Below are 14,344 nucleotides of genomic sequence, written 5' to 3' on the forward strand. Positions count from 1 at the left end.
AGATAATAGATAGATATATGATAGATAGATAGATAGATAGATGAAAGAAAGAAAAAGAAAGAAAGAAAGAAAGAAAGAAAGAAAGAAAGCAGTGACTCCTCCAGGCCAGCAGGTGGAGCTCTCTGTTGTAGGAGTCTTCCTGTAAATGGGAATTATTTGTTTTCTCTTGATCTGTTTTTCTCATTTCTGATCAGAATAATCTGGATTACTTTATATTTTAATTCTCCTTGTAGATCAGAGAAAAATAATAAATTATAAAAGTAATATATGATTAAAATGCCTCTATTCTGAAATATTATTGGCCATTTATTAGATAAATATTTTATTCTGCTAAAAAATATTTGTACCCAGTCTAAATTAGACGTATAGTTTGAACCAGCCAGATCCTCTGACCTTTAACCTCGGAGTAACTTTGCCGTGTGACCGATTGGAGCACAACATCAGCCGGAGGAGAAGCTCCGCTAGCTGCTAGCTGCTAGCTTCTGATCCAGCTTCTGAGCCATGGAGACAGAACCGAACCTCCTGAACGGTACCTGCTGACTCTGCTGCCGCCATACGTGATGTTAAACCATTTAATGCCGGAATTAACTTTTTATTTTCCCCTTATTCAGCTGACAGGGTAGCTAGCTTGTAGCAACTTCTAGTTCTACTTTACGAAAAACAATTAAAGTGGTTTTTATTAGAAGTAACGTGTGTAATTAAATCAGGTTAAAGAGGAAAGCAAAGACTAAAGTAAAGTTAGGGTTTAGTTTGTAGGATGTTTTTCTTTTTTTTCCTGTTAGCTAACAGATTAGCCGCCATGTTTTAGCAGCAGCTTCTGTTTCAGATGAAAGTTTCAAACATTTTCCCTTCTGGAGAAAACAGGGAACAATAAATGTTATATTTTTAACAGTTTATAGAAGCAATGGGTCCTGCTTTCTAAGAGAAATATCAATAAAATATAATAGCTTAAACCTTTAAAATAAGCTGGCAAGATAAACAAAAATAAATCACTTCTAGAGTAAAGGTCTAAAGATAGAAGATTTGGATTTTTATTATTGAAGGGAACAAGATGATTTATTTAACATGGAAAAATAGTTTGAAATAAGAATTTTTTTACCCACACATTAATTTAAACATCTGAAATTTTTTCCACTGCGTTGTGCTTTTATGAAGCACAGAATTATTAAAACAAATTATTAAAATCATAGTATGTAATTTTTACTGTTTTAATAAAACTAAAACATTTTGGAATAAAATAGAAAAATCTATTTGTTAAAAAACGATAATATTCGTAAAATTGTTGAAGAATAATGGATGTAATCTGATCTTCATAAACAAATATTCTAAACATTCCCAAATTTTCTTAACTCTCTTATTAAATTTGACTTTAATTTAAAAATATATAGAAAAATATGACAACCTGAGTAAAATGTTAATGTTAATGTTTTTTATTAGTTTTTTGTAATTTCTGTTTCTAATGAATTCTGCGTCTTTCTTTAATTTTGTTCTTTTAAATAATGTTTAAATAATTAACGATGCCTCTGTTCTATCTAGAAAAGAATAGAATAGAATTCAGCTTTATTGTCGTTGCACCGTCACAAGTACAAAGCAACGATAGATGAACTTGGAAACAAAGTGCAGTGGATTGTTTTTAACTGTTTTGGACTGACTCTGACCTGGATGACTGAGAATCGTCACCAGCAGCTTTAAAATGAATAAAACCAATAGAGAAGAGGATTAAAGAAATAAAGCGCCGTTGTTGATGCTGTCTAAACCTCCCTGCTCTGTTTGCTCCAGGGTCCAGCCCAGCCTCTTGGCTTCTCCTAAAAGCCCGGGTGGCGGCGGCGGTGGCGGTGATAAGGAGCAGACCCCCTGGCCTGAGCGTCCGACAGCACGGAGAGGCTCTGGGCCGCAGACTGAGGATGCGGGAGGAAGCGTGGAAGGAACGAGCCCAGGCGCTGCAGCAGGAGGTGCTGAGGCTGCGTCAGGAGCTGCTGGTCTCCAGGGCGACGCTGAACACCAGGAGCCATGTGGAGGCTGCAGGTGGGGCCCAGAGAATAAGACCGAAAGTGTTCTAAAGATGAAGGAACAGCCGTTTCTGTTAGATTAACAGATTCAATTCTAGATCTACAGTCAGCAGAGATTAACGGCAGCTAAGCTTCAGATTAAAACAGGATGGTAATCTGGATGAACCGTGTTTTCAAGAGGACTTTCTCACTTAAAAACATATTAAAAATACTTTTTCCCACTGATCACAGCAAATTTAACTGCCATTGTTACAGGAAAAGAAAGGATCGGGAAGCTCCGCCCACCACGCATCAAAGATGCTTCAGAACTAAACATGTTCAAGCATCAAAAATTAAGCAGCACGCATGGTTTTGCTGCATCCGCTGAGCGCAGTCTGAATGTAGCATAACGCAGTGATTCCCAGCAGAAGGTACACGTACCCCTAGTGGTCCGCAAGTGCATTGCAGGAGGTACAGGAAAATATTTCATTTCTTAGGTAGTAAAATAAAATTGGGCTGGGATCTGTTCTATGGAAAATAACAGTGTCATTGGAACCTGCCTTTTTTTTAACACCGAATTTTAAACAATGAATTTTTTTAGACATTGCACCCATCCATCCATCCATTAAACAGATTGAATTACAAAATGTGGCGGCGGCAAACAAACAGGGTGCCGTCCTAGCTGTGATCGGCTCAGTTGTTTTACTTAGTCTGATAAGAGGAAAAAACCTAATAGATGTCTGTTGGTAGCTAACTGACGTTTTGTAATTCTGTTCTTCAAAAAAAACATTCCTCATTCTGCCGGAAGCAGCGCTGAGCGCAGCCGTTGTGTCACGTGACGAAATAAGCCAATTTCATTGGCTAGAAGCTGCTCGACTCTGCTTTGGCTGGAGTTCACCAAAAGGTCAACATTTTTGCCGCTGAATTTTTTGCGGCTGATTTTTTGCAGCTGAATTTTTTACAGCAGAATTTTTCGCAGCTGAATTTTTGCAGCAAAATTTTTGTGCAGCTGAATTTTATTCTGGTGAATTTTTACCAGAAAAAAAAATCAGTGTTTAAATTTCGGTGTTAAAAAAAGGCAGATTCCAATGAGACTGTTTTTCTTTCATACTGTTCTACTTGTATTTTTCTTTTGTTTTGTGTTTATTTTGGTTCTTTACGAACTTCCAGGAAACATATTTATGCTGTTTTTGTATTTGAGATGGAAAGAATAAAATAATAAAAATAATAAATAATAAAATGATAATTAAAAAATTAGTTATTGTAGGTTTTATAGCTGAAAGAATTAGTCGGATTAATTGCAGTTAATCGATTATTGAAATCATTTTTAACTAATTTAGTAATCGATTAACTGATTAATTAGCTGGAGTATAGAGACAGTGAAATGTCTCTAGCTGTCAGAGCGACACACTTAGAGCAGGAATTATACCAAGATTGTGAAAGAAATATGCAAATATTTTGCATTTAGGATTAAAAAATATGTTTTTCTGTCAATCTGCTCTATAATCCAGAACTCCTCAAGTGGAAAAGTTTTAGTTTCACCTGGTTTAAGTTTAAGGAACTTTTGTCCATCTGATTATTAATCGATTAAATAAAGAAATCATCTTTATTTGCATCCTGAGAACAAACCCTTCAGCTCCAGTGGCTCCTGTCCTCTGACGACTCTGCAGTCGCTTTCCTCACCTTCTGCGTTGTTCTCCAGAGTGAGAACCCGGTCTGACGGTGAAACGGCCCATTTATTCCAGTTCATCTCCTCCCTGCTGCTTCATTTCAGACGCATTCAGTCTGTGTGAAAATGCAGCGTTTGTGAACAATGGCCTGGAAATGAGCGCGAACGGTGCGAAGCATCTTTACCTCGATGAAGCTTTCACGCTTCAACAAAGACTTTTTATTTTCCTGCTGAATCCTAAACGGCAGACATTAGAGTCTGGGCTGTGGGAATAAGTTTGTTCTTCCTGCGAATCATAAGCGTCCGCCGTGATTTAAAGGCCAAATGTTTGTTTAAAGGACTCCTGAAAATCAGAGTAATATTTCTTGTGTGCGTCTGAGAAACAATCTGAATCCAAATATGTGTTTGTGTGAAAATGGCTGCTGCCACATTTCTCCTGATCCAGCCCCTCCGCCGCCATAGCAACCGCCGTGTTGCTCCACAGAAAATCACAAAGAGGAAAAAGTGAAAGTGTAATTTAGCCCAATTTTCCCCTCCGTGTGGGAAGTGTTTCTCAGGTGGGGGTTTGATGTTTATGATTTTTGCACGTAAAGAGTCGTTTCAATTTGCGAACGCAGGCTCAGACGCCGGGGTGTAGCATTTCTGCTTTATGTGACGCCCGGCGCCGTTCTAACAAACCGAGTCAATCGGGAACGTCGGCTTTGTCACGGCGCTCTGATCCGAGGGGCAATAATGGGAAGGATGGACGGTCATCAGGCGTTTAATGCGATGATTACAGGATTATTAAACGGGATAAAAAACCAGCTGATGCTCATGTGAGGGTCGCCGTGGCGGCCTCGTCTCTGACGCTGCTCTCCTCCAGCCTCTTTGTCCAGGCTGAATAGAGGTGGGAATAAAGGAGGAACGCGTTATTAGAAAAATCCTCCTTTCCATGCTTAAAAGCGTCGGTTATGGGCGGCTAAGGAGCACTCCGACATATCAAAGCTCCCTGAGGAACTGACCCCGGCTGACCTTTACTCTCATCCTGGTGCTGCGTTTCCACAGCGACCTGCTGATGCTGTTCATGAGCGGCTCTCCTTCATCTTTGCTGACTCATGTATGAACTAAGGAATTATAAAAAAAAGTATTTTTACCAGAGAGCTTTAGATAAACATGAGAAAGAAGCTGCAGACTAACATGAAGTCTAATTTTGAGGTGGATTTTTATGGCCGATATCAGAACCGATACCTGAATACGTCTTCAGCAGCTCCTCCATTGCTGTTAGTGTCCTCTTCAATTGTCAATAAAGGTTTGTTAATGTTTAAATTTAGACATTTCTAATCATTGTGTCGCTTTTATCACAGACATGGAGGAAAAGAAAACATTTAATCTGCAGAGAAATCGGCAGCATTTGGGGCTCGGTAACCAGGGGTAACCCAGACTGTTCAAACAGCCATATTGGATCAAAAAAAGAAAAACAGATCATTCTGGAGCTACAAAAACGTAAAAGTCTTCAATTTCAGTTTCAATCCGAAAAACTCACACGAAGAGAAAAGACAATTAGGAGAAATTTATTGATACGATTACTTTGTCTTTGGCGCTCAGACCTCGGCAGGAAACATAGAGCTGAATTTTGATAGATATGCATGAACAGGAGCAAAGAATAGATAAAAGAGAAGAAGAGATAGATGGAGTTGGTCAGACTGTAGACTGCTGGTTGGAGAGACGGTCTGCTGAGCTTTATGGGGAGATCCAGTGGACTGCATGAGCTGATACTAGAGCTTCACTCAGGGACCTGGAAGATGGAAGTCCAGCTTGGAAAACACAGGTTAAAGGAATAGTACACCCAAAACATGATTAGCCTTCATTTTCTACTCACCCCCATGCTGAACAACACTCTGGAGTACTTTTTTGATATCTCAAATGCATCTGGAGATCTGGGAGGCTTCTTGCTGTCTGCTGACATTCAAATAATGGAGGTCTATGGCGCCCGAGGCAGAAAGGTCCATAAAAGTCCACAAAAAACGTGTCAATATTCCTCCATACTGCTCGTCCAATGTATTCCAAGTGTCCTGAGTGGGTAGCATCCAGAATTTACTCGAAACGAAGTCATTTAGAATGTTTTTAGAGCATAAACAGTAGTGTATAGGATTTCCTAAAAGCGCGTTCACGAGTCTACGGAAACCGCGGCAGACCAAACCAGATGAAAGTGCGCATTCAGCTCGGCAAAGAACTCATGCTCTTCCTCAACACTGAAGTCCTCAGACATTTTTATTTCGTTGTTTCTTTCTTTGCACAGGTAAACAGCACATTTCTTCTTCTACGCTTGCATTATCGGCAGAGCAGACGCTGAATGCGCACTTTCATCTGGTTTGGTCTGCCGCGGTTTCCGTAGACTCGTGAACGCGCTTTCAGGAAATCCTATACACTACTGTTTATGCTCTAAAAACATTCTAAATGACTTCATTTCGAGTAAATTCTGGACGCTACCCACTCAGTACACTTGGAATACATTGGACGAGCAGTATGGAGGAATATTGACACGTTTTTTGTGGACTTTTATGGACCTTTCTGCCTCGGGCGCCATAGACCTCCATTATTTGAATGTCAGCAGACAGCAAGAAGCCTCCCAGATCTCCAGATGCATTTGAGATATCAAAAAATACTCCAGAGTGTTGTTCAGCATGGAGGTGAGTAGAAAATGAAGGCTAATCATGTTTTGGGTGTACTATTCCTTTAAGAGAACCTGTCCATGATGAGCAAGCATGAAGTGACAGTGGAGAGGAAGAACTCCCACCTTGTGAGGAAACGTCTGGCAGAACCAGACGTTTCCTCACAAGGCTCAAAACGATTCACTGCGCAAGCGACAGGAAACGCGCATGCTCACTAAAGGCGCACAACAGCCGCCCTGTGCTCGCGCCACAGGAGAACTATGGAGAGCGTGAAGGATCAAATGTTAGCCTATATGGAGAAACCAGATCTGAACGCCCTGTTAAAAAACTTCACACCCATGAGGAGAGGTAACGCAGCCTGATGATATTTACACCGCGTCAGATACAGTTCCCCCTGCTAAACATGGGGGAACGCTATCTGACGGGGTCTATAGGCCCGTCAGATGGCGTTCCCCCCTGATGTCATTTACGTTGAGTTGCAATAAATGCAAAACTGTAAAAACGGCGCGTCCAGCAGCTAAAGTTAAATTTTTCCAACTCCACCAGCTGCTGCTTTTCCAGCGCCTCAGATGCTCAGAAGCCCATGATGCGCTGCTTCAGCTGCTCTAGACGCTGCAGGACCCTTTTGCTGCACGCTGATGCGCATCAACCATTGAATTTGCATGTAAACCAGCTGCTTCTGCTGCCTCTAGTACGTGCGGTCTGAATGTAGCATTAGACACTAAATTTCTCCCTTCAGCCCTTTAGGTGCTGATTAAACGCCTGAAGTGGTTTTTCTCCACACAGAAAGGTAGAGAGATTTCCAGCTAGCAGCAGATCCAAGAATAGAAGTATAAGTAAACACTTTTTCACACTAAGGTTACCATAAAGTTCTGTATCAATGGACTCTGGGCAGCAAACCCTCAAAAAGCCTGGGCTTATTGAAAAGGAAAGTCATAATAAAATCACAATAAGACTCTAAAACCACCACTGTTCCCACCAACCTCTATCAGTTGTTCCATTCATGCTGATTCTGCAGTTTCTACCTCAGTCAGTTAAATAACCTGCTGCTGTCATTCTGCTGATCTCTGATGTTGCTGCTGTTTTCAAATTACTGTCAAAATGTCCATAGCTGGATATTGGTTATTTGTTCCCCAGGGGCTCAGTTTATATCGTTAAAACACTTTACAGGTGTAAGGTCCACATTTGTGTGATAATTTTTTCTATAATCGTTTTACTGCTGTAACGCCGCAATTTCCCCATTGAGGGACAGCAAAGAGATATTCTATTCTATTCTATTCTATTCTATTCTATTCTATTCTATTCTATTCTATTCTATTCTGTTCTGTTCTGTTCTGTTCTATTCCGTTCTGTTCTATTCTTTTCTGTTCTGTTCTATTCTATTCTATTCCGTTCTATTCTATTCTATTCTATTCCGTTCTGTTCTATTCTTTTCTATTCTGTTCTATTCTTTTCTATTTTGTTCTATTCTATTATATTCCGTTCCTTTCTATTCTATTCTATTCTATTCTATTCTATTCTATTCTATTCTATTCTATTCTTTTCTATTTTGTTCTATTATATTCCGTTCCTTTCTATTCTATTCTATTCTATTCTATTCTATTCTATTCTGTTCTATTCTTTTCTATTTTGTTCTATTCTATTCCGTTGCTTTCTATTCTATTCTATTCTATTCTATTCTATTACATTCTGTTCTATTCTTTTCTATTCTGTTCTATTCTTTTCTATTCTGTTCTATTCTATTCTGTTCTGTTCTGTTCTATTATTTTCTATTATATTCTATTCTATTCCATTTTGGTTTAAAATAATCACAATTTAGATTTTAGGTGAAATCCGTCCTTTCAATAAGCAGGTTTAACAAATTATTTAAATATCATTTTACAACAACACTAAGAAGATCAAAGTGCTTCACTGAAAGATAAAAACATTGCATAAAAATAAAAAATAAATAAAATCCTAAGCATAAAACAATGTGTCCTAAGTATTAAAAGCCGGTTTATAAAAGTGAGTTTTTAATCTGGATTTAAAAGGCTCAGATCAGTGAGAACCTGCAGACCGTTTAGTTTAGGAGCCGTAACCACAAAGGAACGACGGCCCCACTGGTTATACTGGAACCATTTGATCAGCAGACTGGAGAACTCTGCTGGGGGGATGTCAACGTCTCAGTTAGATATAACAGAGCGAGACCATGAAGGGTGTTAAAACTTTAAAATTAATCTGGAGACGGAGCCAGAGAGGATGGAGAGGATGGAGTGATGGAGAGGATGGAGTGATGGAGAGGATGGAGATGATGGAGTGATGGAGATGATGGAGAGGATGGAGAGGATGGAGAGGATGGAGTGATGGAGAGGATGGAGTGATGGAGAGGATGGAGTGATGGAGATGATGGAGAGGATGGAGAGGATGGAGAGGATGGAGTGATGGAGAGGATGGAGTGATGGAGAGGATGGAGATGATGGAGTGATGGAGATGATGGAGAGGATGGAGAGGATGGAGTGATGGAGAGGATGGAGAGGATGGAGTGATGGAGAGGATGGAGTGATGGAGAGGATGGAGAGGATGGAGTGATGGAGAGGATGGAGTGATGGAGAGGATGGAGATGATGGAGAGGATGGAGTGATGGAGAGGATGGAGAGGATGGAGAGGATGGAGATGATGGAGTGATGGAGATGATGGAGATGATGGAGAGGATGGAGTGATGGAGAGGATGGAGAGGATGGAGTGATGGAGAGGATGGAGTGATGGAGATGATGGAGTGATGGAGATGATGGAGTGATGGAGAGGATGGAGAGGATGGAGAGGATGGAGTGATGGAGAGGATGGAGTGATGGAGAGGATGGAGATGATGGAGTGATGGAGAGGATGGAGAGGATGGAGAGGATGGAGTGATGGAGAGGATGGAGAGGATGGAGAGGATGGAGTGATGGAGAGGATGGAGATGATGGAGTGATGGAGTGATGGAGAGGATGGAGTGATGGAGAGGATGGAGAGGATGGAGAGGATGGAGTGATGGAGAGGATGGAGTGATGGAGATGATGGAGTGATGGAGATGATGGAGTGATGGAGAGGATGGAGAGGATGGAGTGATGGAGAGGATGGAGAGGATGGAGTGATGGAGAGGATGGAGTGATGGAGATGATGGAGTGATGGAGATGATGGAGTGATGGAGAGGATGGAGAGGATGGAGAGGATGGAGTGATGGAGAGGATGGAGTGATGGAGAGGATGGAGATGATGGAGTGATGGAGAGGATGGAGATGATGGAGATGATGGAGAGGATGGAGAGGATGGAGTGATGGAGATGATGGAGTGATGGAGAGGATGGAGTGATGGAGAGGATGGAGAGGATGGAGTGATGGAGAGGATGGAGTGATGGAGAGGATGGAGATGATGGAGTGATGGAGAGGATGGAGATGATGGAGATGATGGAGAGGATGGAGTGATGGAGAGGATGGAGTGATGGAGAGGATGGAGAGGATGGAGTGATGGAGAGGATGGAGTGATGGAGAGGATGGAGTGATGGAGAGGATGGAGTGATGGAGAGGATGGAGAGGATGGAGTGATGGAGAGGATGGAGTGATGGAGAGGATGGAGAGGATGGAGAGGATGGAGTGATGGAGAGGATGGAGTGATGGAGAGGATGGAGTGATGGAGAGGATGGAGTGATGGAGAGGATGGAGTGATGGAGAGGATGGAGTGATGGAGAGGATGGAGAGGATGGAGAGGATGGAGATGATGGAGTGATGGAGAGGATGGAGATGATGGAGAGATGGAGAGGATGGAGAGGATGGAGTGATGGAGAGGATGGAGTGATGGAGAGGATGGAGAGGATGGAGTGATGGAGAGGATGGAGAGGATGGAGTGATGGAGAGGATGGAGTGATGGAGAGGATGGAGTGATGGAGAGGATGGAGAGGATGGAGTGATGGAGAGGATGGAGAGGATGGAGAGGATGGAGTGATGGAGAGGATGGAGAGGATGGAGATGATGGAGTGATGGAGAGGATGGAGTGATGGAGAGGATGGAGAGGATGGAGTGATGGAGAGGATGGAGTGATGGAGAGGATGGAGAGGATGGAGAGGATGGAGAGGATGGAGTGATGGAGAGGATGGAGAGGATGGAGAGGATGGAGTGATGGAGAGGATGGAGAGGATGGAGATGATGGAGTGATGGAGAGGATGGAGATGATGGAGATGATGGAGAGGATGGAGTGATGGAGAGGATGGAGAGGATGGAGTGATGGAGAGGATGGAGATGATGGAGAGGATGGAGAGGATGGAGTGATGGAGAGGATGGAGAGGATGGAGTGATGGAGAGGATGGAGAGGATGGAGATGATGGAGAGGATGGAGATGATGGAGAGGATGGAGAGGATGGAGTGATGGAGAGGATGGAGAGGATGGAGATGATGGAGAGGATGGAGATGATGGAGAGGATGGAGAGGATGGAGTGATGGAGAGGATGGAGATGATGGAGAGGATGGAGAGGATGGAGATGATGGAGATGATGGAGTGATGGAGATGATGGAGATGATGGAGAGGATGGAGATGATGGAGAGGATGGAGAGGATGGAGATGATGGAGATGATGGAGTGATGGAGATGATGGAGATGATGGAGTGATGGAGATGATGGAGAGGATGGAGATGATGGAGAGGATGGAGAGGATGGAGTGATGGAGAGGATGGAGATGATGGAGTGATGGAGAGGATGGAGTGATGGAGAGGATGGAGAGGATGGAGTGATGGAGAGGATGGAGAGGATGGAGTGATGGAGAGGATGGAGAGGATGGAGAGGATGGAGATGATGTGGCTTTAAGAGGAGACCAGCTGCTGCTTCCTGTTCTACTGTAACACTGGGAGGCCAGAGTAGAGGCGCTGCTGTAGTCAAACCCAGAATTGATAAATTCACGGGTCGCCTGTTTATCCTCAGGTTAAAACTCTGAGTTTCTGGTTTCATCAAAGCTGCTGTGAGTTAGTTTAATAAACTCTGAGCAGGTTCTTTCAGAAACAGAGTAAACTCTCAGGAGGATCTGAATCCTTCAGTCTGCCTCTGGGACTGAATCCCATCATAGACCATCTCTCTCTGTCTTGCAGGTGACGCCATCTTGGACGCCGTGTCACAGGACCTTATTGCTCCAGCTTCTGACTCGCTGACTCCTGAGCTGATGCTGCAGGATGCCCCTTCCCCTCCACCCAAACCCAGGGGTCCTCAGACGGACACGCTGCGTCCTCACATGCACTTCCTGCTGTCTCTGCTGTCTCTACATCGCCTGGACGCCAGCAGCAGCGGCGTGGAGGCTCTGTGTTGGCCTGCTGAGGGGGGCGGGGCCTCTGCAGTGGCAGAAACTCTCTGCGTCCTCCTGGACTCCGTGGTAACCGTCTTCAAGGAGCCCCCGGCTCTGGGGCTCGCCGACCCGGCGCCGCAGGCCTGCCAGGTGGCATCCAGAGCCTTGGACCTCCTCTGCTCGCTGAGGCGGCCATCTGTGGACTTCATGAGACGTGTGGAAGAGGCGATGAGGGAGCTGACTCAGATGCTGCTTCACAGCAAACATCCCAGCAGGGTGAGTAATGTTTGCACGCATCAGATGCCTCCTAACGACCGTCGCTGTGGAGGACCAGAGCACAGCAGATGGTCCTGATGAGCTGAGGGCATCAGCTGAGGGTCACAGACCCACGCTGGGATGGAGGGAAGGCCTTAAAGCCTCGTTTCTCTTGTTTCTGAAAATTCCTTTAAGGTTTTCCTTTTTTATTCACAGTCTTTAAAAACAGTCAAAAAAAAAAGGTCCGACCCAGAAGGACATGAGGAATGTGATCCGGTCCTGAAGGGTTCTGGTTCTGCTGGATAACCTGGAAAACTGTAATTATTTTCTTAAAATAACTGCACTTCTCTTGATATGAGCAGGTTAAAGTACCATTTTAAAAACTATTCGTTTTAAAACATTTTTTAAAATATGAAAGTAAAAGTAATGCAGGAAAAAATTGAAGGACAGATGCTTTAAACTTGATACTGGTTACTGAACTAACCTACGACCGTACAACTCTACAAAACTACGGCCGTGTCCGACAGTCCGCCATCAGCTCCCTGTTGGTCACATTACTAGGGCCCTATAATTTCCGTGATCACGGAATCGCGGATGGAATCGCGGAGTTTAGTCCGACGACGGAGGGACATGAGGGCCAAAAAGAGCAGAGATCCAGGTGGAAAAAGGGTCCCAGAGTTCTCGCTCACCTCGCTCTGCTAGCGGGTCAAACTTCACGAGTTGTTTTCCGCAATTTCGGCCATAAAAACAAAACAAGCCGGCCTCCTGTCTGCGGCGCTGTCTGCGGTCAGCTACAAATTGGGGGAGGAGCAGCGGAGCGTCTGTGGAGGGGGCGGGACGTCTGGAGCCGAGGTATTGCATTGCACTCATTGCACTGATTCAGTGCAGTATTATTTGATGCAACTTTTCTACTTCTGTTATTTGCTGTTGTTTCAAAAAAAAAAATGCGGACGATATTACAGCTTTCATTGATTTATTTCAAACTTGAAACTTTGTTTAGCCTGTAAGGTCAGAAAAAATAAAACTGAATAATTAATCGAATCAAATCGAATCGTGGTATATTCTTGATTATCGAAAATAATGGAATCGTTGGGTCAGGAAATCGATACTGAATCGAATCGCCATGATGGATGTGATTTACACCCCTAGTGCTGTTCCTGCTGCTCTAAAAATGCTGCAGGACCTTTTGCTGCGCCTTGATGCGCGTCAACCATTGACTTTGCATGTAAACCAGCTGCTTCTGCTGCCTCTGCTGCTTTAGGTGTGAATCATCAGACATGCCCCCCCCCCCCCCCCCCCCGCTCCTCTTTATTCCTTTTTAATCAAAGACTTGTTCTTTTGAGGCTCAGTGAAAGCAAACAATGGAAAACTCAGTTTCTCCCTGATTTCAGGTATTGTGTAGTTTTAGAATAAATTATTTAAAGTCCAAAAAAGAGTTTAGGTTTGAGGGTCAGACGCTGATCAAATATTTATTTGTTTGTTCTTCAGCCTCAGAGCAGAGAGATTATTATTGTTTTTATTCTTCAGACATTAGAAAGGAAGAATAAAACGATGCTGGAAGCCTCTGACCTGCAGCAGGAGAAAGGATGTTTGTCCTTTAGGTGGGGGGAGATATTTTCTTCTATGGGACTGAAAAGGTTTTTTCAGTCCCATAGAAGAAGGTTGGGGGGGGGTTAGTGGTTGGAAAACATGGCGTCTGCCTTCTGGAGACGGTGAAAGGTCGTTGCTCCCAAACCTGTTTTTAAATATATTCCAAATATTAACACAATTTTTATCCTTTTATTTCCTGAAAAATAAAAAAATTAATGTTTTTGACAACTTTTATACAAATCTTGTTTGAGTGAAATGTTTTAAATCAGGGATCTTCAAGGTTTTCCAGGCTAATGACCCCAAACTGATGGTGAGATGGAGCGGGACCCCCTGATTATATATATTAAATAGTGTTCTATCAAACTGGTCCTATAGTCACTCTATTACAGATGGAGTAATGTAACTAAAGTAATCCCTCCCTGGGATTACTAAAGTATTTCTGATTCCTGGTTGATGGGACAGGTGTTGTGAAGCTTGAAAGAGCTCCTGTGTGTCGCTAAATGTGTGCATTGATAATGGGCAGTTCTAGACAGGGGCCAACGGGGGCCAGTGCCCCTGTAGATCATGTCCTGGCCCTGTTATGGTCCCTGTACTGAAGACATGATACAAAAAGGAATTCTAATGATGATCTGAGCTGGAACGACATGGTTACTGATAGCTCCTATGCATCTATTTAATTTTTTTTCTTAAGAAGTTCTGTTTTACTAATTATCTGAGGGCATGCGCCAGATGATTAAATTAAAAGCAGCAAAACATACGGAAATGATCCAGGGTTTCCGCGGATCATTAAAAATAATTACAATCCATTATTTTTTGGGGGATTTTTTCATTAATTCCATAAATTTTTATGGGATTTCGGTGTAACAATCAACATATATCGAACGGTATACAGTGAACCCTCGCTATAAC

At 43.0% G+C, this 14,344-nt stretch overlaps 1 protein-coding gene across 1 annotated transcript in view; it reads left to right on the plus strand.

The window, feature by feature from the left end:
• The first annotated feature begins 405 nt into the window (after window positions 1-405).
• mei4 (meiosis-specific, MEI4 homolog (S. cerevisiae)) overlaps window positions 406-14,344 on the plus strand; it is an 83,516-nt gene continuing 69,577 nt past the window's right edge. Inside the window, exons 1-3 of the mRNA XM_038271208.1 lie at window positions 406-529; window positions 1,780-2,025; window positions 11,400-11,866. Coding sequence (XP_038127136.1) covers window positions 502-529; window positions 1,780-2,025; window positions 11,400-11,866 — 741 coding nt within the window. The 5' untranslated portion in view covers window positions 406-501. The remainder of the gene's footprint in view (window positions 530-1,779; window positions 2,026-11,399; window positions 11,867-14,344) is intronic.

Source organism: Cyprinodon tularosa, unplaced genomic scaffold, assembly GCF_016077235.1.
Source record: "Cyprinodon tularosa strain WSP-4 unplaced genomic scaffold, ASM1607723v1 ctg795, whole genome shotgun sequence".
In the NCBI taxonomy this organism is placed as follows: domain Eukaryota; kingdom Metazoa; phylum Chordata; class Actinopteri; order Cyprinodontiformes; family Cyprinodontidae; genus Cyprinodon; species Cyprinodon tularosa.